A 25,841-nucleotide genomic window follows, 5' to 3' on the forward strand; every position below is an offset into this window, starting at 1 on the left:
TTTATAGTTTTCTACTCTCTGTCTGTAATGGGTTTTACGATGAAGAGCCAAGCTAAATAATAAATAGAATGAAACAATAAAATTCTCTTTATACTCTGCGTGTTACTGAGCTTTGACTTCTTCAGACTTTTGTCTTCTTCAATTCAGGTTCTGTCAGAAACCTCAGCTCTGCTTCTGAAGGTCAAGTCTGAGCGTCTGTGAAGGTTCTCAGTCATCCAGGTCATCGCAGTCTAAGGAGCTTGGAAAGAAAAGCGTCTGGACTTCTTTAAGTTGCTTGAAGACGTTTCACCTCTCATCCGAGAAGCTTCTTCAGTTCTAAGGTCAAATGGTGGAGAGTCCCAGATATAAACCTAGTGGGAGTAACCCCCCAAAGAGGGACAAAAGGACCCCCTGATGATCCTCTAATCGCCTGAGCCAAGGTGTGAAACTGGGTGTGGGTCCCAATCAGCCAGAGTTTCGGGTGAGCTCATTGTGAAACCTGGCCCCACCCTTTCATGTGATTTCCTGAGGTCAGATGGCCCAGGATGTGAGTGGACGTTAAGGCGTCTGGGGAGGGATCTCAAAACTGGATTATAGATGGCAGACAGTTGGTGTCGTAAACCACCACCTCTGTCAAGTCTGAGCATATTTAGTCTACAACAACATGCATATCATACATGATTACATATTTACAGCCAGTTAATGATCCAACAGGCACGTAGAGGTCTGTCAGTGTCCTCATCTATCTGTGCACTCTGAAATTAACCTGTGATCAGGCTGTGGTTTTGCTACTTTTCTCCTGGTGTTCATTTCCACAGAGTTTAGCTGCTGCATTGACCTGTCAGCGCCCTCTGCTGGACAGAAACAAGCATAGAGGATAGATGTAGACTTAATGCCACACAGGCGAAACTCACTCGTGTTACAGAAGCACAGAGGTCAGCAAGAAAAGGTGAGTTAGAGTTATATCACGCAACAAAAGGAAAAAGTGTGTGTGTGGGGGGAACTATTTACTATATACAAGTGAAATTTCTAATCTACATAAATGGTTATCAATACCTCTGCCTCCTTTTTACTTCAGACAATCTGATTTGACTTTTCAGAGTAGATTCAAATCTGCAGGGAGGCGCTGTGAAGATTAGACACACAAAAATAAATAAATAAATATTATAAGGCAGTGAGTGTTAATTTCTCCAGTTAGCAGTAGGCAGGGCTTTTCTTGTGAATAGTGGGGGAGAGTAAACATATTTTGCACATGTGTTTGACTTATTTACTGGTAAATGGCCCTCCACGTCTTAGAAGTTGCCTGAAGCGAGGTAGCTGAAGAGTCTCAGCATCTTAACACTGAAGGTGGATTAATGTGGTGCTCAGGTGAAAGGTGGAGCTTCCTTTGGAGGTTTTTCCAGGCACGCCAAACTGGGATGAGTGCCTGGATGCTGTATCTGGTCCGAGGACTCCTCGGGATCTCAGGAGCTCTAATACAGAGAATCATGATGAGTCTTAGGCTACACTGCAGGTCTTAATGCTCAATTCCGATTTTTTGATCAAATCCGATTTTTTTTGTCTGCTTGTTCACACTACAAATAAAATGTGACAGCAAACGTGCTCTAGTGTGACAGGGCTCTAGAGTCCAACCAAATGTTCGAGTAAAAAAAAAGAAAAGCAAAAGACTCTGAAAGTCTCCGTGTGGTCAACAGCAGACACACATTGTGCCCCTATCGTGGTCTAAACCAATCAAAGATAGTCAGGGGTGGGACCTCTCTGATTGGCCGTGGTCCAGTTGAAAGTGCAGGCAGATAGAGAGGTGAGTAACTTAAATAAAGCCATATCGATTCATTAAAACCTGAATTGACTTTTAAATATAATGTATTTGGCCAGAAACACCAGAATCTCAGGTTAAAGCTCACAAAACAATTTCAACAAACAGTAAATGAGAGCAGGTAAATGGATTCTGCACAAGGACGTAAACACAGAGCGCGGACCCAACGCATCAGAATTACCTTTCTCTTTCTCGGCTTTCTCACCCGATGGCCGTACACGGACACGCCGTCGGGGCTGAAAGCCGACAGCTCACTGATTGTGGTGCGTCGGGTCCACGCTATACTCTTTTTGGGCTAGCTTCTGAGCAGCAGGTTTTGTCTCTCTCCAACCAAAATTCACTGAACCAGCAGCAAACTACGCTTCACATTTGATAAACATCCTCATGAATTCCTTCTTACTTTTGCATTTTTGTCTGTGAAGGTTCTCAGTCATCCAGGTCATCGTAGTCTAAGGATCTTGAAAAGAAAAGCGTCCAGACGCATTTTTGCTTCCACCACATTATACGCTGCGATAAATGCACTCCCCAAGTGTCCCCTCTCCCCATTGCCTTTTTAGCGGCAGGCAGCAGCAAACAGGTCGTCAGAGGAGGCCGACGTGATGAATAAGTTTACCATTACCCACAATATTATCAAAGAGTGCCAATGCACAAGCACAAGATTGTTAATTAATCATTTATAAATCAATATTGTCTTTATGGACAGCAATTTTCCCCACAAAAAAGTGCACATGTAAAACTGCGGTGTTAAGCGATGTGGTTAAAAAATTTGGGTGCGCCAGTGCACCAGTGCAACCGTAGCAAAAGGTTAGTCTTGAGCCCTGTGTGAACCCTCAAAGCGGCCGCATGCGCAAAAAGAAGACGTCACACACAAGGCGCTGTTTAGGCCCAGAGACAAAACAATATTGTTTGACTGATGGCCCTTAATATAAAGACTTGTTCCAGACTTTACGTTTCCCAATTTTACTTTAAGTTGTAAAGTTATTTTGTTATTTACATATGGCCTAATAATTATCCTTATTGCTGTTTTAGAGACAGCACCTCCATCAGGACAGGCTCTATGTTCGCACCTACACCTGCAGGTGGCAGCATTGCAGCTCTGTACTGTTTGCAGACCGCTCATGAAGCTGAAGAGGAAGTTGCGGAAAGCAAACGCGTTCCTGTCTCCTGCTGCTCACCGACAGCTGGAAACCTTCCTCACATGCTTGACCTCTGCACGTTTCTTCATGACTGCGCAGGTGAGTCTTTTCTCACCTGTGCGAGTTTTCTGACGTTACACCACGCTGACTGTATCACATTTACCTGTCAGAGAAACAGAAGTTCAGACTAGCTGCAGGAAACAAACATTCAAACAAAACTCAGACATGTGATCGGAAACCGAAGCCGAACCGAAGCCGAACTCCGGCTCATGTCACGATGACGTCATCAGCGGTGTTTAGACTGAAACGCGTATGTTTGGGGTGAAAAATGTTCAGATTTGATGTTTTTCAAACGGACTTTTGGAGGCGAACTAAGGGCGCCATGGCTGATCAGCAGGAAAAGGTTAATCAAACAACGAAAGGTCAAACTTGATCCTCCAAAAGGCTCCTCCCCCTTTCAGCCAGCACACCTGCGGTGGTGTCTGTCCTCCGTGTGTCTGCAGGTCTGCGCTGATGGTGAAATCTGGAGATGAAGGGAGAGGATTAAAAGGATAAAGACACAAAATTAGTTTGAGTATTTTATCAGGTTATGTTGAGGGGAAAAACATATCCGGTAAAAAGTTGTAACATTTGTATTTTTTACGAGTTTTTAGATGGTTTTAAGGAAAACTGTCATTAATATTTAAACCATTTCTAATATTTAAAAACATCTAAGGCATTAAAGTGATTTATTCTCCCATTGTCGGTAGAATAAGAACCATAAGTGTTGGGTATCTGCTGAGCTGAATGAAGAATCTGACCTAAATACCAGTTTGCTAACTTCCAGGAACATGCGTCTCCTGAATACCTCCATGCTCTGTCCTCCCTCCTGCTGCTGAACATATGAGAGTCAATATCTGAGGCATGCTCAGATCCGAGCCGCACTGAATGAATAAACACGTCTGTAACAGTTTCGGTAAACAACAAAGGCCTAATGTGATTTTTAACTTTAATTTTCAGGTTCATTTGTGATTAAATGTAATTTTAAAAGACATTCTGCAGGATCAGCACCAGAGCCCCTTTAAAGGGTGGGTTGGATAAGGGGACTTTACTATTATTATTATTGTATTATTTTAAAAAGGGGTCAGCAATCACAGTTTAAAGATTACAGTCCTTTATGATTACTAAACCTGAACTCTGGGTCAAATTTACAGGCTTATTTAAGGATAAACAAGCTACTTTAAACCAGTATGTAACCAAAGATGTATACACAGTACACCTCAGAGAAATGTAGCCACAGGTGTCTGTGAAGGTTCTCAGTCATCCAGGTCATCGTAGTCAAAGGAGCTTGCAAAGAAAAGCGTCTGGACTTCTTTAAGTTGCTTGAAGACGTTTCACCTCTCATCCGAGAAGCTTCTTCAGTTCTAAGGTCAAATGGTGGAGAGTCCCAGATATAAACCTAGTGGGAGTGACCCCCCACAGAGGGACAAAAGGACCCCCTGATGATCCTCTAATCGCCTGAGCCAAGGTGTGAAACTGGGTGTGGGTCCCAATCAGCCAGAGTTTCGGGCGAGCTCAAGATGGCCCAGGATGTGAGTGGGCGTTCAGGCGTCTGGGGAGGTAACTCAAAACTGGATTATAGATGGCAGAGAGTTGGTGTCGTAAACCCCCGCCTCTGTTCAAAGATGGTCGCTCACAGTGGACATAGATGGCTTCTTTCACTCCTCTTTCAAACCATCTGTCCTCTCTGTCCAAAATGTGAACATTGGCATCCTCGAAAGAGTGTCCTTTATCCTTAAGATGCAGATGGACTGCTGAGTCTTGTCCTGTGGAGGTGGCTCTTCTGTGTTGTGCCATGCGCTTGTGAAGTGGCTGTTTGGTCTCTCCAATGTAGAGGTCTGAGCATTCCTCGCTGCACTGTACAGCATACACCACATTGTTAGGTTTGTGTTTTGGCGTTTTGTCTTTCGGGTGAACCAGTTTCTGTCTGAGCGTGTTGCTGGGTCTGAAATACACTGGGACGTCATGCTTGGAGAAAACTCTCCTGAGTTTCTCTGATACACCGGCTACATAGGGGATGACAATGTTGTTGCGTCTGTCCTTCTTATCCTCCCTCGCTGGTGTCTGGTCTTCTTTTCTGTGCCTCTTTGCTGACTTTAAGAACGCCCATTTAGGATAGCTGCACGTTTTGAGTGCTTTCTTTACATGTGTGTGTTCCTTCTTTTTCCCTTCAGGCTTAGAGGGAACATGTTCTGCCCGGTGGTGTAGGGTCCTAATTACTCCAAGTTTGTGTTCCAGAGGGTGATGGGAGTCAAAGAGGAGGTACTGGTCTGTGTGTGTGGGCTTCCGGTAAACTTCGATGTCGAGGTTGCCATTCTCTTCAATGTGCACAGCGCAGTCCAGGAAAGGCAAACAGTCGTCCTTTGTGTCTTCCCTGGTGAACTTGATGTTTTTATCCACAGAGTTAATGTGCGCAGTGAAGGATTCCACTTCTTGTGTCTTGATTTTGACCCAGGTGTCGTCCACATATCTGTACCAGTGGCTGGGTACTCTTCCTTTGAAAGAGCCAAGAGCCTTCCTTTCCACTTTCTCCATGTAAAGGTTGGCTACAATAGGTGACACGGGGGAGCCCATGGCACAGCCATGTTTTTGTCTGTAAAAGCCTTCGTTGTATTTGAAATATGTTGTGATGAGGCAGAGGTCTAACAGTGTGCAAATCTGATCGGGTGTCCTGTCCTCCAAGGAGCTGTCTTCTTGTAGTCGTTTTCTGACAGTCTCCACGGCCTCCGTGGTGGGTATGCAAGTGAAGAGAGAGACTACATCAAAGGACACCATGGTTTCATCTGGATCCAGGGTAAGTTTCTGGACCTTGTCGGTGAAGTCGGTGGAGTTCTTGATGTGGTGTGGGGTGTTCCCCACGAGAGGAGCAAGGATGGTAGCAAGGTGTTTTGCAATGTTATAAGTGGCTGAGTTTATGCTACTGACTATGGGTCTGAGTGGGACAGCTTCCTTGTGGATTTTAGGAAGTCCGTAAATGCAGGGTATGGCATCCCCTGGGTAAAGGCGGTGATATGTAAGGCGGTCAATAATTTTGTCCTTTTCAAAGTCTTGAAGGCAAGCTATAACTTTCTTTTTGTAGCTGCTTGTGGGGTCTCGCTTTAAGGCTTCGTAGGTATTGTTGTCACTGAGGAGAGTAGTGATCTTTGTATGGTAATCTGTAGTGTTTAGGACCACGGTACATCTTCCCTTATCAGCTGGTAAAACAGTGATGTTGTGGTCTTTGCTCAGGGAAGCAACGGCCTTCTTTTCCTGTATTGTGAGGTTGGATAGTTGGTCCACTATGGGCAACTGTTGTGGAGAAATGGCAAAATTGAGTCCTTTGGCTAATACTCTCTTTTCAGGTTCAGTGAGAATCCTGTCTGAAAAGTTCTTAACCCATTTCTCCTGACTGGCATCAGGTGTGTTTTCTTCTCTGAGTTGTGTAGGTTCAGGATGAGGAGTGTGTGTTTTTGAAAGCAAGGTGTGAAATGTCCTGCGTTGTCTTTCTTTTCCTTTAGAGTGTTGGACCCGCTGAGCCTTGTCCACAAACTTGTAAACCTCTTCTAAGATTGGAGAGGGTAGAAGGGTTTCCAGTTCCTGCAGAGTCTGGCTGATCTTGATCTGGACGGCATCTATAGTGAAATGGACCTGTCTTATCCTTTCACTTAAAAAGTGATTTTGTGCTCTCTGTAGAATCAAGTCTGCTCTGTATCCCCTGACAGTGGATCCAAGGCGCAGGCTCTTAGAAACAACTCTGCTTTGTCTGCATCTTAGGTTGAAACGGAGATGGTTCCTATGATCCGCTAGTTTCCTTGATTCCCTTTCATACTCCCGCACCAGTTGAAGGGTGTTCCTCCAAAAATGTACGGCAATATGTCTGAGAAGGTTCTCAGTCATCCAGGTCATCGTAGTCAAAGGAGTTTGCAAAGAAAAGCGTCTGGACTTCTTTAAGTTGTAGCCACAGGTGTAAAGCTGACGTTTAGGGTAGAAAATTCCCAACACGTGTCCATTTGTTTTGCAGTGTTTGAGTTTGTCATGCTTTAAGATGAGCTGCACAGGCTGGAGAACGACCTCTTCAGTTTCAGAGAGACACGACGGGTATTTCCCAGAGTCTGGGCTGCACAGGCCCAGCCACTCTGGCCTCCTCACTCATGCTGGTTACTACAAATTCAACTGAGCTTACACTGCATTAACTCTGTGGGCGTTTAAGTTTTTTCATGACCAAACTGTATGAATTCATGTGATTTACAGTTGAAGGGTATCATTAGAAATCAGCTGAAGGCCACAGTGACTTTTTTGGATGGGCCTTGACCCCCGTTTATGTTTTTATGATGCTTCTTTAGCGAAAGTCTCAGAATTTGTAATAAATCTGGAGAATTGATGAGTTAAGAGGGTATTTAAGGGAACCAAATCAGAAAAGTCTCAAAAAATATTTATTTAGTATTTGGGGGATAAAGTATGTAATAAATTCAGAATGACAGTTTTTGGTTAAAAAACAAAAAATAAATAAATATTTACTAAAATGTTAAAAAAACACAAAAAAACTGCCAAAAGTCAGAATTGTGTGGTTCAAAGCTGACTTTGATATCAATATCTTCCATCATCATTATTCATTATCAGCTGTCATGATGAAGAGTAGGAGGAGGAAGTCTTCATCATGTCTCCAAACACAAACAGGAAGCAGTTTGAGTTTTCCCGTGTTAGCAGAAATGTACACGCTGATGATCGGAAAAATATTAGAAATGCTTTGATCCTGAAGCTTTTTGATGTTTAGTCTCCAATAAATAGATTAATGAACAGATTTCCCAAACGTTTAAGTGTTCCTGTTCATGGTTTCCTGGGACGTGTAGCCTCAGTGTTACATCACAGTATCTTTAAGAAAGTCTTCATTTTGAGCTGGCAAATACCATTTACAGCTTCATGTGATGGAAAAACATCTTTTAATGAAGCTCCTGTTTTATTTATGAAGCACATTTTTGACACAAAAGCTTCAGATAAATAAATATAACACGAACTCCACACAGGAAACAGGAAGTTTGAAACCCTGAGAATGACTCAGAACTCACTGTTTAACGGTAAATAATCTGATGGATTCATAGTTTTTCTCCTTCAGGTGTGCGTGTTGTACTTCGCGAAAAGCGTTGAGCTGGCAGGTGTGAAGGAAGAGAAGACTGTTGCTGTGCCAACACCAATCAGCAGCCACGACCTTTGGAAGCTGTTGCTACAGCGGCACCCAAGGTAAAAAAAGAAAAAAAAAGCGCACATGAACATAAGTGTGAAGACGAGTCAAGGTCTAACAAGTGTTTGTGTGTCCAGACTGTGCGAGCTGCAGGACGGCGTCGTGTTGGCAGTGCGTCAGGAGTACGTTCCCATCGGCGACCAGGTGCTGACTCTGGGAGACGGAGACGAAGTCGCCGTAGTGCCGCCGCTTAGCGGGGGCTAAGAGACTTGAGACTGTAAGTAATTACTGATCAGAGATCAAGAAAAAGGTCCATGTCAGGTATTTGCTCTTGCTTCACTGCACAATTTAAAAATCAAAGCATATTTTCCTGTTGTGACTTTAAATCCAATAAATTAATGATAAAGAGTCAACAAGTTTGATCTAAACCACCATTTCTTTTCAAAGATGTCGAAGGAGCTGAGCGATGTCTTCAAGCTGAGCCGTGATTGGCTGTCTGTGCAGGAAGTGGTCGACTCTGTCAGCAGCCCTTCGTGTGGAGCCATTTCAGTATTTATAGGTTTGTTCCCATTTACTTTATTTACTTACCTGGATGACTGAGCATGCATCAAGAAGCAATATGGCACGTTTCTTTTATTTTTAAATATTTTAGAGGAAAATAAGTCAGAAGCATTTGATAAAGGGGAAAGTGATATATTTAATATAGGATGGGGATGTAAAGTGTCAAATGCTGGAGAGGAAAAGAAAATCTAGCATATTGATAAAATATTTAAAATTTTACTTCTTATAACTACTCAAATTTGTGTAAAGGCATTTTAGAAAAACAAAAGCTGAATTTTTATTTAATGTTCCAATACAGCATTTCAACATTTCATGTAAAATTGTGTGAAATGCCAGTATTTAAGAAAGAAGGTAAAGTAAAAACATTTGAGGACAAAGCTGCAGTTCCATTATTTTAGGAAGCTCTTCTAGTTACTTTGTTTTCAAAACAAAGTATGTTTTCTTTTATTTTCTTTTAAACTACAACACTTCAGGGTAATGCTTTACAATAATTGGAGTAACTGTTGCAAAAGCCAGATAAAAATACTTTACTTAATAATAACATCTTGTTGCTATGTCATTTTAAATCTGTTGTTTGATTTGGACACGCTGGTGAGTACGTCGACCCCGGAGGGTTAAAATACTCAGCTTTTATTTCTGAAGCATGACAGTCAGATTTCCTGCTCAGTCTTAATATTTTCTACAAGTATTTCTCAAAGATATTATTAGTGTTTTGTATTTAAAGTTTAAAAAAAATAATATAGAGGTTTGTTAAAGCAGATCAATAACCAGTAACAGTCACAGCAATGAGTCGTCCTTTTGAGATCAAGCTCCTCCTCACTGTGTGTCAGACTACAAAGAGCTGTTTAGTGGTTCAGGACCAGGTGTGGATGAGGGGAAGACATGAGTCCTCACATTGCTGGCTATACAAATTTGTGCATGCGCCTGTGCGTGCTATGTGTGTACACAGGTACCACCCGCGAGGACGAGGCAGACGGCAGGAAGGTGGTTGGACTGGAGTACGAGGCATATGAGCCCATGGCCCAATCAGAGTTCAACAAGCTGTGTGCTGACATCAGAGCGCGCTGGCAAAGCGTGACACACATCTGCGTCCACCACAGGCTCGGGTGAGGACGCTAAATGTGGCAGGTTGGCGGGGCCACGCTGGTGTTACATTTGTAGTTTTTAACTTAAATAAAAAATATGACACATAGCTTCCACCATCAGGTGGGTGAAGGTGGGCGAAACCAGTGTTGTCATGGCGATCTCATCTCCTCACCGCCATGACGGCCAGCAGGCGATCCAGCACTGCATCAGCCAGCTGAAGGCTAATGTCCCCATTTGGAAGAAGGTGATACCTCGGAGCCAGTCTGATCAGCGCGATCGACACATCATGTCAATGATTATTGATTATTGATTGTGTGCTTGTGATCAACAGGAAGTTTATGACACGCAGGAGGTGAACTGGAAGGAGAACGCTGAGTGTTCGTGGTCCAATCAGAAGAAACCGCCAGAAAACACATTGTCTGAGGGAAAACCTAAATAAAAAAATGTGATAAAACACAGATACTTGTGGTGGGCGGAGCCATAATTATATGTTTAGACCATTTGAGTTTAACTCTAATTCTCTTCATTTAAAACACAATATTTCAAAAAACTAATGATCATGTAAAGCTTAAAATGTTTTAAATTTGTATTTTTGTATTGACTGAGTCTGACGGTCACATAGATTTTTTCCCCCTAAGATACTAAATGTATGAATGCTGTAAAATCTTCCAAAATGAACTAAAAACCATCATCAGAACATGAAGAAAAAACTGCTGTAAAACTTAGTGTCCAAAATATCTGTGTGTTATCTTGAAGGTAAAGCATGTCTGTGCTGTCATTTGGTGTGATACCAATTTATACCACAAGGTGGAGCAGTGATTAAGGTTAAATCTGTGTAACCTTGAGTGAACCACGTGAGTTATTAGATTATATTCGTATCTACAGTGGAAGGCTGGGAAAAGTAAATCTTGGGGAGACGGAGGATCTGAAGATGTAATAAAGGTTAAAAAAAAAAAAAAGCAGTACGCACACCTGCTGATAAAATGCTGCCCTCTGGTGGTAAAATTTTCAATCTGGATTAAACTGAAAAGCATCATCTTCCTCTGGATGAAGGCAAGCACACAGGTTGAAAGATTTCTCTGTAGTCCACAGGAGGAGGGTCAGTCTGGTGTATTGGTGTTCCAGCAGGAAGCAGGGCGTCTGGTTCACGCACAAAATATGAACCAAGAATTCCTGCGAGTGGTGAACGTGAACTAGAGAGAGGACAAAAGGCTGAAAATCTGATAAGATGTGAACTGCTGTGCCTTGAGGTGAAGATTTGTTCCTGTCAGTTTGCTGATTAATCTGAAGATGTTTCCTGTCCTCGTTATCGGGCGTCAAACAGACGCGACGCAGGCTTCGTAAAAACATTTTACAAATACTCACGTGTGACGTGAATGATTGAATTTATCGTAGATTAATTGGTTTCTCAAACAAAAAGCATAAAAAATGACCTGATATCAGTCGTCACCTCTGAAACCAAGAGACCATAAAGACAGTAGAAGGTCTGAATGTTTGACTCAGCAAGGGAAATATTAATTGTGGCAAGTTTAAAAGAACCATTCTTGTGCCTGCAGGCACTCCTGCAGTGAGATAAGATCATGATGACTAACAGGCGGAGTGTATCTGCATGTGAATCATGTTTGCAATCGTGTCAAACAATAAAATCTCCTGTAAAACCAACGACGTCATCCAAGAAGCTTAAGAAATCTAGAGCACGTGGTCACCAGAGATAAAAACAAAAGGACATGAAGTAAAGCGTGTAACAGTGAAGCAGATAATAAATCTGCACAACAGCTGGTGCTCACACTCTAGCATACAGCACACCAGCTGCATTTTACCACAGTGGAGCAGTTTTTATGATATTTATAAATACAGGAAAAACAAATTCAAACCTCTGTCAGAATCATGGTAAGAGGTCGAGTTCCAGGGAAGAAAAAAGCTCTTAAGATGTTATTTTTGGACAGAATATTACATTTGTGTATTCAGTTTCTTTTAATACCGCCATGATAAGTGCCCAGAGGTGTTTCAAGAGGGTTAATCTGTCTTCTACTGGGGGTAACTATGTCACTGTGTTACGTTCCAGATCATGTTAAACTGATGCTTGTGTTTCCTTTACGTGAGTAGAGACGTTTGCTCCACAACAAAATGCAGGGAATATAAATTAGGGATTACAATTTCAGCAGAAAGCAGGAGATAACATTTCTGTGTCTTTAAATTTTTATGTTTCCTCAAACGAAACCTGATCTCTACCCTTCAGTGATTCACTCTTTCCTTCACTGGCTGTGTGTGAAAACTAGTAGACATTCGAGTTACCTGCTCAGGTGATCAAACTCAACAGGCTCTGAACCTGTTGAGTCACCTGATGAAGGTGAAACTAGACTACTACTACTTTTTTTTTCTTTTTTTTAAGAAAAGGTTTCCATAGGTCATCGCCTCTCATTTCACCCATTGCTAAATGGGTGAGGAAAATGAAGCAAGCATTGGGTTGCTGTAACTAACCTGATCAATTAATACATGCCTGCTTCTCACAGGAGCCTTTACGTTGGCCGTTAAATGATCGTGCACCTTTTATCTAACCTCTTTTTTTCTTAACATGTTCAGAGGATAACATGCCCCATATGAATGATGTATAAAACGATTCAGCAATAAATTAAATGTTTCTGAAGCAAACAGTGGACAATGTTTGGATTTAGTTATTTCTGTTAAGTTATAGAGATAGAAATTAAACAGAACAACAATATGAAACCATTATAATAAATAATTATGATTGCTAAAACACCATAAACAAATAAACTTTAGTTACCCCTAAAATGGGAAATTCCCGAATTCCGCAACTCAAAACAGGAAACACAACCAGGAACAAAAAAAATAAACTAGATTAACTTTTCAGTAGATGTTACTACAAATAAAAGCGCTCAAGGAAGTAGAAAAGCTAGGTTAAATGTAACAGCTCAGCAACTACAAGTCTAAATAAAAATACCAACAACAACGAGTAAAAACTAATGCGTTTGATGTTTTTAAATGAACAGCTTTACTTTGAAATTGTCCCGGAAGTCTGGTAACAGTTTTTATCCCCCAACCCTCCGCTATTCCGGTCAGCTGACCAAGAGTCGGTCTGCTGACTGTCAAACCCTCCAAGTCTGCACTGATACTGGGAGACTACCGTCACCGGGCCGAACCCTGCTCTGGCCATGTTATCGGAGCTCCTTTCTCGGGCAGCCACCTGACACCCTCCGCTGTGATCCGGAAGTGCAACGGTTAGCCTAAACACGCCAAAGTCGCGGAAACAGCCGGATTCTCCCTGTCTTCCGTGACCGCTCATCTGGTCGTCTCCATCCCGAGCCCGTGTGACTCCAGCCGGCCCACCTCCCAGGCAGCTTCCGCTGACAGCCATGGCCCTGCTGGACCTCGCCATGCAGGGCCTCGCCGTGTTCGGCTTCATCCTGTTCTTCGTGCTGTGGCTCATGCACTTCATGTCCATCATCTATGTGTGAGTGCATCGCGGAGCGAGGCTAAACATTGCTAACAGCTAGCCTCGGCACAGCTCCTTCCTTTATTTCTGTCTGTCCCCGTGTGATTATGTGTGAACGGGGTTAAACTCGGAAATAAGCCGACCCCCTGCTCCTGGGGACGGGTTTGTGGATGTATGACAGGAGGTGAACCTGCAGCCTGGACGGTTAGCTCTTGGGCGTTTTCCTGGTTACCGCTAGCCGGGTAATGTTAGCTCGGACGGGATATTCCGGTTACTGCGGTCCTTTCAGGTGGTAGTTAACTAAATCACGTCATTAATTATAGTTTTATAAACCGTGAATCGATAACAAGGAACCTGAAGTAACCGTATTTCATCGTACAGAACATTTTAAATGGCGGTAGATGTTTAGGTGACGTTTCTGTAGCTTATTACGCACCTAATTTCCTGCTTCCTCTTAACGCAGAATCTCACTTAATTAAAATAGGATTTTAGAATTTTCATTCAGCAGCCGCTTTTCTTACATTATGGAGTGTATGTTTAGTGTTGTATTTAAGTGTTGTGAGCCGTTGTTTAATTCGGCTGTAACCCATTTTATCTTTTACTTTTTAATTCCATGAATTTCTATGTTTTTGGTCATGTTTATACTTCTGTACACAGAGCATGACTAAATCAGTTAACCTTTAGTAGGACAGAAGATAAGCATCGTACATAGAAGCCATACCTTTGTGCAGCACCATAAGGGAAGCTGAAAATGAGCATGGGCTTTGGTGCTGTGGAATTTGTGGAACTTATCTTTGCAGCTTAAAATTTTTTTTAATGATTTGGACTCAACAGAGTGAATTCATGCTGCAGGTCTTATAGCAGCACCTGACCTGGCAAAAACAAAACAAAACAACATATCCTGTAAATGGACTTTAAAGTTTAGGCTCCTATTCATTGGTCTGAACATGGTTCGTTCATCTCCACCGCTATAGTAAAAGTTCCAGGCAGTCTAGGATTTAAACCCTTTAATTTGCCGGGTTTTCGTAAAGATTAGAAAACTTAAAGAAGTTTCTTTTAAACCCCTCCAGATCTTTGAAAGAGCAAAAAGCAGCTCAGCTGACTTACTGAAGGTTTTGTGAGATTTGCTTCCCCTGAAATTCTTAAGAAGTCATGTGACAGCTTCCTTTTTTTCAGTAGGGAAAGAAAATTGGAGCATACTTCAAACAAACATGGGAGATGTGTTTTAGTTGGCTGTTAAAGGTGAAAGATAACGCGAGTTGATCTGCACAAGGATGTGGAACTGTTGGAGGTAAACATGCTTCCAAAGTTTCTTGGAAATCCGGGAATCTGTCACAGTATGTTCATACATACAGTGTGTTCAACACGTTCATACATGTTCACACTTCCCTGGAAGATGTAGGGAGGACTGCAGCATTCATGCCTGCTTTCAATGGGATTAATATTTGGAATGAAAATGACACATCACACATGCGCTCTTCTAAAGATGTGTATTGCCAGAAAATAAAGTTATATGTTCACTTTGACAACATGTGAATCTATACAGATAACATGAGGATGAAATAATTGGGAAGGCTAATTAAAAGCTGAGCTAGTTTGTTTATTATCTTAACATAAAATTATCTGTAAGGACAGCAAAGCCATGTGCTTTCACCTTGATCGCCTTTCCCTCACTCTTATCCTTGGATCAAACAGCCTTTGGTCTTATTCATGACCATTAACAGGACGTATGCTCAATGTCAGCATGACGAGTGAGGCAGCCTATGTGAAACGGACTCTCATGAAGAGCCTTTTGTCTCACAGGCAGTGTTTTCACAGGAAAACACCAGCTAAACTCCTTCATCACATAGTTTAAACCTAAAGTGATGCCTTGAGCTGACAGAAAGCATCACTGACAGAAGCTGAGAGAAAATGAATCATATTTTAATCTAAATGAACTGTATCACTTAGGAGTAAAAAGGAGCTTTTAAGCATGACAGAAAGAGTGGTTCGATAAAATGTTGATATTGACTGTCAGATAAACATATCAACAGCAAGAAAGTGCTTCTATGCACAGCTATGTGCGAGTGACGCCTGTACCACAGACCTCTGGGTGCGAAGCGTTTGTAAGGGTGGTGCCCTGTAACTCCGTCCTGATGGTAGAGGATATATTCACCATGAGGAGGGTGTGAGACATTGTTGAGGATGTCACACCTTTTTCCAGCACTTGGAACTCCCAGAGTTGCATCATACCATGTTGTTCCTAACCTGCAGTGTTTACAGACATATTAAGGTCTGCACAAAACACACTCTGTACTTCTGTCCACCTCCAACCATCTCCACATCAAGTACAAACCTTGTAATCCTTCTCTAAATGACTCAAAGCCATCCCGCTCGCTCTAAAAGCAAAAATTATCTCTTCTGTTTTCAAATGGAGAAAACACAGAGTAACAAAGTCTGTTTCATCTTCTCTCATCAAACCACCAATCATTGCACCTTCAGTAAATTAAAGACTTCAGATGAGTTAATGTACTGCATTCACAGAGTAATGAATGGAGATGTACTGCAGTACACCCCGGAGGGCCGTCGTGGCAACAGATGATACTGCAGCTTTCACTCTAACGTGCAGTGATCAGTCAGCTAAAAAGGATTGAGCACATCTGATGATTGTGCTGTGCAGCCTTTGATATGTGCTCTTACTAAATGCAGATGAAACATGGCACACACAGGTTTGGTCGAGATGACTGTGTATTTTGTGCGGTACATGTAAAAGAGCATTTCCTGTATGGCCTGTGCTTTTGATATTTTTGGTACAGGAACTGTTAATGAGGACTTTCAGGCTCTGGGAACTCGATGGGTCTTATGAATGTTCTTATGAACCTCAAATATGAGGTCTTATGAATCAGATTTGGAACAGGCGACTGAAGAAGACCCTCTTTCACTCCTGCTGCTTTTCGAATATTAATAATTTTAAAAGTCTGAGAAACTTCCTCTGCTTTTACATTTACTTCCTGGCCAGGATTGTTCCACAATATCAACTATGGTCTGTGTTGAAATCTGTTTGTTTATTGTCTAATTTCCTCTTTCTGAGGAGAAAGAAGCGAGTCGCCTTTGTTCCCCTGCAGACAGCTTGTTTGTGCTTCCTCGTTTCTGCTTTTACTTCTCCAGCTACCCATAGTTTATCTTTTAAAAATCTCTATGTTGTGTCAAAACTTTCCCTTATCAAAAGAGAACTGTAGAGCCTATGAAGATGCCGTAGCTTTCTGTGAGACAGTGCACTGTCATTATTCTTATCTCACTGATTGAAGCTCAGGTTTGCTGGTTTTAAGCGGCTGTGTGTAGAGAAGTGTTCTGAACCCTGTAGTGCCTTGTTTATATTTGCTAAAATATAAATCCAGGTCCCTCTCCTCTCTGGTAGGATGCTCTGAATTTCCTCAGTAGAGTTTACAGGGTATTAGAAACAACATTTGGTAACCTACTTACCTAACCGTATCTTATCTCTGCTGCAGCCCAAGTATTTGCTCTCTGATTAATATAAATAAGCTATAAAAAACTTTACAATCTCCATAGATGGGTCTAAAGGACAAGGACAGAACATCACTATGATAGTGTGTAGCTGTTGCACCATCTGTCATTAATATAAATACAGACACCTCCACCTGCTTTTTTTCACCACTCCATTCTTACAGGATCGCTGAACGCTGTGATGTGAAGGGAGGAACTCTTTGTGTCCTTTACAAAGTTCATTTCAATTTGTTTTTCTAATTTTGTAAATGTGATTGGTTCAGTTAGTTCCCAGTTTTTATTTCTTTGGAAGTCTGGTTCTTGTTTTTATTTTAGTAACTAAAATCTCTTAACAGGCTTAGTTTGAGCTCACTAGGAAAACCTCAGTCTGGATATCGTGTTTGTGCTTCCAGTTAAAAGGCCATCATTGTCCTCCCTGGATCAGAACACTTTGCATTAATTTTAATAGTTAAAGTAAGCTGCTGGAGCAGGTCTGACACAGGAAAATATACTAGCTCCCTTCCAGTTAGCGCTGTTGGATATAACGATATATATCAGATGACGATATAAAAATGTCTATCGTTGCATTTTACGCTATCATTTGTTTCGTGGTGTCGCAAAATAAACTGTTTACGGCAATATTTCTTCATCGTTTTGGTGGTCACTGTAGGGGCTATATTAATTTCTTAAAGTTCTCTCTTTCTCTTATATTTAATATAACCACACTAGAGACGGACAAGCGCCTGTTTTTATGCGTTGTGGTTAGCAACAACGATGGTAACAGCATCGCGTGTCCGCTTCTTTATGTTCCACATAAACCTTTCACATAAAGCTCAAGATCCTGTTGAGACTTTTCAAAATAAACTGAATCACGTGAAAGAGCAGATTATTTACAGATGAGAAGTAAAAAAGAGCCGCCAGGTGCTAAAAAATAAACCTTAGACTCAAACGTTAAAACAGGCTTTTCTCCACAGCACGCCGTGTAATAAATACTCACAAAGAAAACGGCGGCCGTTACAACTTATGTCTAAAAATGTATCGTTTCATGCGTCGGTTAAAACACTCGACTCCAGCTACATGACTTGCAGCAGGAAACACTTCATGCAAGTCGAGCTGCCTGAGATTCACAGAATTTACAGAAAATGTTACATTTTTGTGATTTATATCGTTATCAGGATGATAGAATTCTTATATCGGGATATGAGATTTTGGTCATATCGCACAGCCCTACTTCCAGTACAACAATAAAGTTAAATAGAACCTGGAGCTATAAATCTTTACCTTTCCTTTGGCCAAACTGATTTCCTAATAATAAAATAAAACACTGAAATAAATCAAAGGTCACCCGTTAGATAAAACGCAATCTGTATGAATGATTGATTTTATTTTTTTAGCCCAGTGATACATCACAGTCAGATTATGCTAACAGGAACTTTTTCACCCAGGTGCTGCAGATTTTCCATTCTTGATAAACCCAGAGACTCAAAATAGATTTTAAAATATGTTGGTTATGATGTTCTCTTTAAATAATGTTTTTATTTGTTTGTTTTTTCAAATGTTTCTTTGATTTTTACCTGCTGACCTTTGACCTCTTTCTTTCAGACGTCTTCACCTCCACAAGAAAAGACCAGAGGTCAAACAGCCGTTCATGCAGCTAGCTGGAGTTTCTCTGCTGAAGCCACTAAAAGGAGTTGACCCGAACCTGATCTCCAACCTGGAGACATTCTTTACACTGGATTACCCAAAGGTGAAGCCAAATACTCCCAACCCAGATAATTACCCCTTAGTACTCCCCCCAGCTAACCTATCATGACTGCCTGACTACCAAGACTCCTACTGTCCCACCCTACAGTCCCAGTTACCATCCCACTGTCCTGGGCTACCATCCCTGTCCTTCCACAGACTGACCTTCCATTGCCTCAGTCTACCCTGTAACATTTACTAACCTTTGAGCTCCAATAATAAACATCTGTCTGCTGTTGTACCGCTTCTCAGACTAATTGAAACATCTGGTTTTACAGTTTGAAATCCTGCTGTGCATTCAGGATCAAGACGATCCAGCTGTTGACGTCTGCAAAAAGTTGTTGGGAAAATACCCGAATGTAGACGCTCGATTATTCATTGGTGAGAAAAAATTACTTTAAATTATGCTTTTTTTTTTTCTTTTTTTTTTTTTCTTACATGTTTTTCATCTGTTAGCAGCTAACATTAGCATGTGATGTCTCTGGTTCTCAGGAGGGAAGAAAGTTGGAATTAACCCCAAGATCAATAACTTGATGCCGGGCTACGAAGGAGCTAAATATGGCCTGGTGTGGATCTGCGACAGTGGCATCAGAGGTCAGTTCTTCACCACTGATGTGATGGCTATCATTGTTTTCATTGTTGATTCTAAAGCTAACTCCCTTTGTGTTTGTGTGTTGCAGTGAAACCGGACACCCTGACAGATATGACTAATCAGATGACAGAGAAGGTGGGACTGGTACATGGGTTACCGTACGTTGCCGACCGCCAAGGCTTCGCTGCCACACTGGAACAGGTAAAGTCACACTAATGTAATGGGAATTATTTTCTTTACTTGTCTTGATGCTAACAAATGCTAACACTAACCTGTTTCCAGGTGTACTTTGGGACATCCCACCCCCGCTCATACATCTCGGCTAATGTGACTGGGATAAAGTGCGTGACGGGTATGTCATGTCTGATGAGGAAGGATGTTCTGGATCAGGCCGGCGGATTGGTCGCCTTCGCCCAGTACATTGCTGAGGATTACTTCATGGCTAAAGCTATTGCTGACAGGTTGGCACGTTAACATTAGCACCCTGTCGATGTTGCTGTCAGAGCTTCACTTCACACTTATCCTATCTCTCTGCAGAGGCTGGAAATTCTCCATGGCGACACAGGTGGCGCTGCAGAATTCTGGATCTTACTCCATTGGCCAGTTCCAGTCCCGCATGATCAGGTGACCTCAGTACTCATTACTGATTGATTAGTGATGGTTTTTAAATGTTTTTCCCTCCATTTTGCCTGTTTTTTTTTTTTTTTGGTTTTTTTTTTTGGTCCATGACCTGCAGCAAGACATAATTTTATTTACATTTATTGTGTTCTTTAATTTCTTACCTGTTTTGTTTTTCACAATAAGCCATTAGCATTTAGTTTTTATTATTAGTTATAAGCAGCGTTATTAGAGGCGTGGGCTTTTGACTAAAGAGTGGTTGTAGCTGTTGGACCATAGCTCATAATTCTGAATCTCCTCTTTGACCTGAATCCTCAAAGCAGCTGATATTAATCAAGTTTTATGTCTGCAGGTGGACGAAGTTGAGGATCAACATGCTTCCCGGCACCGTGCTTGAGCCTGTTTCCGAATGCTTCCTCGCCAGTCTCATCATCGGCTGGGCCGCTCATTATGTGTTCAGGTACACAGTTGACCACACAGGGATGAGGTCATTGGTTGACTGGGCGTTTATTGTTCTTTAGCCTCAATCACCAAAAAATAGGTTAAACATTTATCACCTGGACATCATCCAGAGAAACTACAGTGGGGCAAAAAAGTATTTAGTCAGCCACCGATTGTGCAAGTTCCCCCACTTAAAATGATGACAGAGGTCAGTAATTTGCACCAGAGGTACACTTCAACTGTGAGAGACAGAATGTGAAAAAAAAAATCCATGAATCCACATGGTAGGATTTGTAAAGAATTTATTGGTAAATCAGGGTGGAAAATAAGTATTTGGTCAATAACAAAAATACAACTCAATACTTTGTAACATAACCTTTGTTGGCAATAACAGAGGTCAAACGTTTACTATAGGTCTTTACCAGGTTTGCACACACAGTAGCTGGTATTTTGGCCCATTCCTCCATGCAGATCTTCTCGAGAGCAGTGATGTTTTGGGGCTGTCGCCGAGCAACACGGACTTTCAACTCCCGCCACAGATTTTCTATGGGGTTGAGGTCTGGAGACTGGCTAGGCCACTCCAGGACTTTCAAATGCTTCTTACGGAGCCACTCCTTTGTTGCCCGGGCGGTGTGTTTTGGATCATTGTCATGTTGGAAGACCCAGCCTCGTTTCATCTTCAAAGTTCTCACTGATGGAAGGAGGTTTTGGCTCAAAATCTCACGATACATGGCCCCATTCATTCTGTCCTTAACACGGATCAGTCGTCCTGTCCCCTTGGCAGAAAAACAGCCCCATAGCATGATGTTTCCACCCCCATGCTTCACAGTAGGTATGGTGTTCTTGGGATGCAACTCAGTATTCTTCTTCCTCCAAACACGACGAGTTGAGTTTATACCAATAAGTTCTACTTTGGTTTCATCTGACCACATGACATTCTCCCAATCCTCTGCTGTATCATCCATGTGCTCTCTGGCAAACTTCAGACGGGCCTGGACATGCACTGGCTTCAGCAGCGGAACACGTCTGGCACTGCGGGATTTGATTCCCTGCCGTTGTAGTGTGTTACTGATGGTGACCTTTGTTACTTTGGTCCCAGCTCTCTGCAGGTCATTCACCAGGTCCCCCCGTGTGGTTCTGGGATCTTTGCTCACCGTTCTCATGGTCATTTTGACCCCACGGGATGAGCTCTTGCGTGGAGCCCCAGATTGAGGGAGATTATCAGTGGTCTTGTATGTCTTCCATTTTCTAATGATTGCTCCCACAGTTGATTTTTTCACACCAAGCTGCTTGCCTATTGTAGATTCACTCTTCCCAGTCTGGTGCAGGTCTACAATACTTTTCCTGGTGTCCTTCGAAAGCTCTTTGGTCTTGGCCATGGTGGAGTTTGGAGTCTGACTGTTTGAGGCTGTGGACAGGTGTCTTTTATACAGATGATGAGTTCAAACAGGTGCCATTCATACAGGTAACGAGTGGGGGACAGAAAAGCGTCTTACAGAAGACGTTACAGGTCTGTGAGAGCCAGAGATTTTCCTTGTTTGAGGTGACCAAATACTTATTTTCCACCCTAATTTACGAATAAATTCTTTACAAATCCTACCATGTGGATTCATGGATTTTTTTTTTTCACATTCTGTCTCACAGTTGAAGTGTACCTCTGGTGCAAATTACTGACCTCTGTCATCATTTTAAGTGGGGGAACTTGCACAATCAGTGGCTGACTAAATACTTTTTTGCCCCACTGTATATTGATCTGTGTGTGTGTGTGTGTGTGTGTGCTTTAGATGGGACATGATGGTGTTCTTCATGTGTCACTGTCTCGCCTGGTTTATATCTGACTACATTCAGCTGACCGGGGTCCAGGTAATATCACATACTTCTAATTTAAAAGGAATATTTTTTTTCAACAACAATTACTTTTTCATTTTTAAGAATTCAGAAACACAAATATGAAGCTGCCAATTACTGATGTTTTCCGATTGATTTAATAATAATATGAAAAATATGAATGTTGTCTTAATTTTCTTCCTTTAAATAGAAAAGATGACAGTTTAGTAAGTAAGGTTAATTAAATTAAAAAAAAAAACTTAAGCCAATTAAAAAATAAAAACATTAAAAACTGGAACAAAAAGATTAAAATATTTGAAGGTTCAGTTCAATAAATAATCGTAAAAATGTTTAGATTTAAAAGTTGTTGTTTTTTTTAATGAAAAACAATACAAACAAATGTAAGAAAGTTAATAAATTTAAATGAAATTGAAAAATAAGGAGATTTTTTTTTTAAAAGTGTGACTGATTACTGGTTGATGACATCACCACAGGGCGGCCCTCTGTGCTTCTCGAAGCTCGACTTTGCAGTCGCCTGGTTCATCAGGGAGTCGATGGCGGTGCAGATCTTCCTGTCGGCTCTGTGGGACCCAACCATCAGCTGGAGGACTGGACGCTACCGGCTACGTTGCGGAGGCACCGCTGAGGAGATCCTCGATGTCTAGTTACCTCGGTGACGGGCCTCATCTGCCCCTCCACCCTCACCTCCTCATTACAGCGAGGAGAGGAAGAGACTGATGTTTGTTTTTGTTTTTGTTTTTCTCTTTTTTTATGAGGAAAAACTGAAGAGTGTGCATGTGTGCGTGTGCACATGAGCGTGCGTGTGTGTGTCTGTGTGTGTGCGTGTTTTAACTATTTATCTTTCTTTTGGTGCTAAAAGCTGAAAGACGCCAGAACAAGCCAATGAGAGAGCAGGAAGCAAGGAAATATGTGAGCGACACATGCACTGAATCATCTGGTCTCTGATCAGAGCAAGAAAACAGGACGACCGTGAGCCAATCAGGACAGAGGACTACACAATACTCCCACCTGATTGGCTGATATTATTTTGCATGGAAGGTATTGACGGGCATAAAATAGGCATGAACGAGAGCAGACGTTTTACTCTGAAAGTCCTCTGTGCTGTCAGATATTTAAAAAACTACTTAATTTGAGACTGCAGCACAAACTTGAATGTGACATTCGTCACATTCACATATCAGAAGAACAAGAGTCAGCTTTCACTGTTTTTCTATTGCAAAGCCTTCTCTTCTTCGGTGGTTTTTGAAAAGCTGGAGCTGGAGGACTGTGCTGTTTTCAGAGTAAAATATCTGAAACCTTCTGATTATCACGACTTTTATCCGTTTCCATTGTTTTACAAAAGTAAACAAACAAAAAAAACCTTTTGGATAAAAGAGGAAAATCTGTCCTGGGTGGTTCTGACTGGATGAGCTGAAGTCGTCCAGTTCTGGTTCTGGAGTCATAAAGAGACTTCAGCTGAAACTAATCTTCAGCTCCGGAATCATCTTTACGTGAAAGGTGAATTATATTCAGCTTCTGAGCCTTGTGAGTCACTACAGGAAAGCAGCTGCTTGGTTTTTGCTTCTGTCCATAAAATCTGTGCAGCTTTAGGATAAACATAAAAAAAAAATGCAAACATGAGCAGCTGAAGGACTTGAGGCCGCTGACTGTCGTTTAGGAAAAAAAATGAAGTGAACAATGAACAAGTGAAGTTTTCTCTTAATTCATCATTAAGTTATTTGAAGAAAAAAAATCCTTGTAATGAAATGAAATCGTCAGAATGTCATTATTTTGTCATTGTGAAGGTGCAAAGGTACGGAAACGTGACAAATTATTGTCACAAAATCAACAAGTTCAATCATCAGTTCAGCTGCAAAACCCATAAACGGTAAAATACTCTTTAGTCCGATGTGAGATGCACATCATTATTAAAAATAAAAATAAATTAAATATTTCTTTGCCATTTCATTTTAAATTGTTAAAACAACACAAGTATAAAATTGATCTAAATTTTAAACTGAAAAGATTAGAAAACTTCTAAAGGGATTGTTGTCTTCTTGAGTAAAATCCAGAAACAAAAAAAATTACAGTGGGAAAAGAGTTGTCTTAATTAAAAAACTAAATTACCAAATGAGACAATAACTTTTCTGGGAGCTCAAATGTCTTTTTCTCCCCTGATTTAATCTCTGACCCTGGAAAACACTTGGGAATCTAGCACTGAATGAATTCCAGTATTTTTTGTAAGGAACGGTCGTAGCATTTCAAGAATTTCTCTTAATGTAAAAAAAAAAAAAAAAAAAAAAAGACCAAAAATCCACATTTCTGAAGTTTTCAGTCTGAACACTGTGTATGTGTGTGAGGATGTGAGAGAAAGTGTTTCTTTAAGCTCAATGTTAGCGTTTAGCTGTTACCGTAGCCACTTGCGGTTTGGTTGATGACATCACTCTGTCGGATGAACCCTCGTGGCCAGTCAGATGAATCATGTTTGTTTATTGTTGTTGTTGTTTATTTTTTCTAAAGACTTATCTAATGTGGAACAGACCAATCACAGTTCACAACTGTGTCACGATAGGAACAATAAAGTTTTATCTCAACCTAAAATCTGTAAGTGTTTTGTGACAGGCTCAGTTGATTGAGTGGGGGGAGTCTTTGGCAGTCAGATGATTTTATTTAATTATTCAGTGATTCATGCTACAACTTCCTGTCAAAGTTTCAGAATAAATAAAAATTAACAAACTTTGTTTTGGAGCAGAGTGCGGCTTAGCTTAGCGCTGCCCCCTCCCATCATGCACTGGTCCATGTTAAAAATATTTCATATAATAACAATAAAGTCCCACCAGCTCCCACAATGCACCACAACTACTTTACATCAGCTGATACATTCAGGTATAAAAACAGTTTGTTTTAACAAAAAGTTTAAATAAAAATCAAAATAAAATCCCAACATTTTAAACAACCATTTCTAACCTTATTCTGAAAGGGAAAATATATTTTGAAGATTTCATGTTTTCACATACACGCTTTTTAATCCCAACTGTTTATTAATTAATTAACCAAGGCTAGAATAAATATGTAGACAACTGTAAACAAAAATGCTTTCAAAACATTAGCAGGGAATGTTATTTTGAAAGGCAATAGTAGGTGGGTTTATCGCAAAATTCTTTTTTTTAAAAACGGTGTGGTTTACATTTAAATTTAAATGAAGGAAAACAGTTTTCTAGGCCATTCAAACAGGAAGTGATTTCATAATGGGGGCAAATGGATTTGTCCAATTAAAAGGCACAGGAACTTTGGCTTGTTTTGACCCCACCCACCCACAACGCTTGTAACAATTTCACATAAAGTGCTTAAAATCTTTAAATAAGTGGAAAAAAACTCCAATATTAAAAGAAGTAAATTAAAAATGTAAAATGGGGAAAGTTGAACAGAAAATGAACTAAATGGCAGCGGTAGGCAGGTCTGAGGTCAGAAGGCAAACTGGGAATCGGCAGCTTCCTGTATTTTGTGGCTTTTTTCCCATTTAAAAAAAAAAAAAAAAAAAAATCGAATCCAAACAGAAAATGAAAAAAAATATTAAAATAAGGGAGTGAAATTAATAAAATTAATTCAGTAAAAGATGGGACATTTGAAGCTCAACCACTCACAACTCAGCTTAATATACACACATACACACACACACATAAATACCCACGCACAAACACACAGAAAGCCTTACATGTTGTACAGTATAAATACATTCATGATTAAAAAACCCACCCAAAATGTTGACCACCAACAAAAATATTTTAAATGAAGTAGAAAAATTCTACTTAAAAAAAAAAAAAAAAAAATCTAAAGACACACAAAACAATCCATCACCAAAACCTCCAAACACCACGTAAAAAACCAGAACCCAGCATAATAATTCA

The 25,841-nt window shown here is 41.0% G+C and overlaps 3 protein-coding genes across 3 annotated transcripts; all 3 read left to right on the top strand.

Moving 5' to 3' along the window:
* The first annotated feature begins 2,915 nt into the window (after positions 1-2,915).
* mocs2 (molybdenum cofactor synthesis 2) lies at positions 2,916-8,392 on the top strand. Its single transcript, XM_085462982.1, has 3 exons — positions 2,916-3,030; positions 8,063-8,187; positions 8,266-8,392. The coding sequence occupies exons 1-3, from the start codon at positions 3,019-3,021 to the stop codon at positions 8,390-8,392; spliced, it is 264 nt and encodes an 87-aa protein (XP_085319108.1). The 5' UTR covers positions 2,916-3,018.
* Positions 8,393-8,575: 183 nt separating this feature from the next.
* On the top strand, positions 8,576-12,420 carry LOC146705329 (molybdopterin synthase catalytic subunit). The gene is made up of 4 exons (XM_085462981.1): positions 8,576-8,687; positions 9,639-9,795; positions 9,896-10,019; positions 10,107-12,420. Exons 1-4 carry the CDS (start codon positions 8,576-8,578, stop codon positions 10,212-10,214), a joined length of 501 nt encoding a protein of 166 aa, XP_085319107.1. The 3' UTR covers positions 10,215-12,420.
* Positions 12,421-12,829: 409 nt separating this feature from the next.
* Positions 12,830-24,246, top strand: ugcg (UDP-glucose ceramide glucosyltransferase). The gene is made up of 10 exons (XM_085462979.1): positions 12,830-13,247; positions 18,315-18,459; positions 18,734-18,836; positions 18,948-19,049; positions 19,136-19,248; positions 19,330-19,508; positions 19,585-19,671; positions 20,018-20,125; positions 21,891-21,969; positions 22,428-24,246. Exons 1-10 carry the CDS (start codon positions 13,150-13,152, stop codon positions 22,596-22,598), a joined length of 1,185 nt encoding a protein of 394 aa, XP_085319105.1. The 5' UTR covers positions 12,830-13,149; the 3' UTR covers positions 22,599-24,246.
* The last annotated feature ends 1,595 nt before the right edge of the window (positions 24,247-25,841 follow it).

Source organism: Copadichromis virginalis, linkage group LG7 (assembly GCF_057382275.1).
Source record: "Copadichromis virginalis isolate Kocher_CV1m ecotype Utaka linkage group LG7, C_Virginalis_male_GT1.1, whole genome shotgun sequence".
NCBI lineage: Eukaryota > Metazoa > Chordata > Actinopteri > Cichliformes > Cichlidae > Copadichromis > Copadichromis virginalis.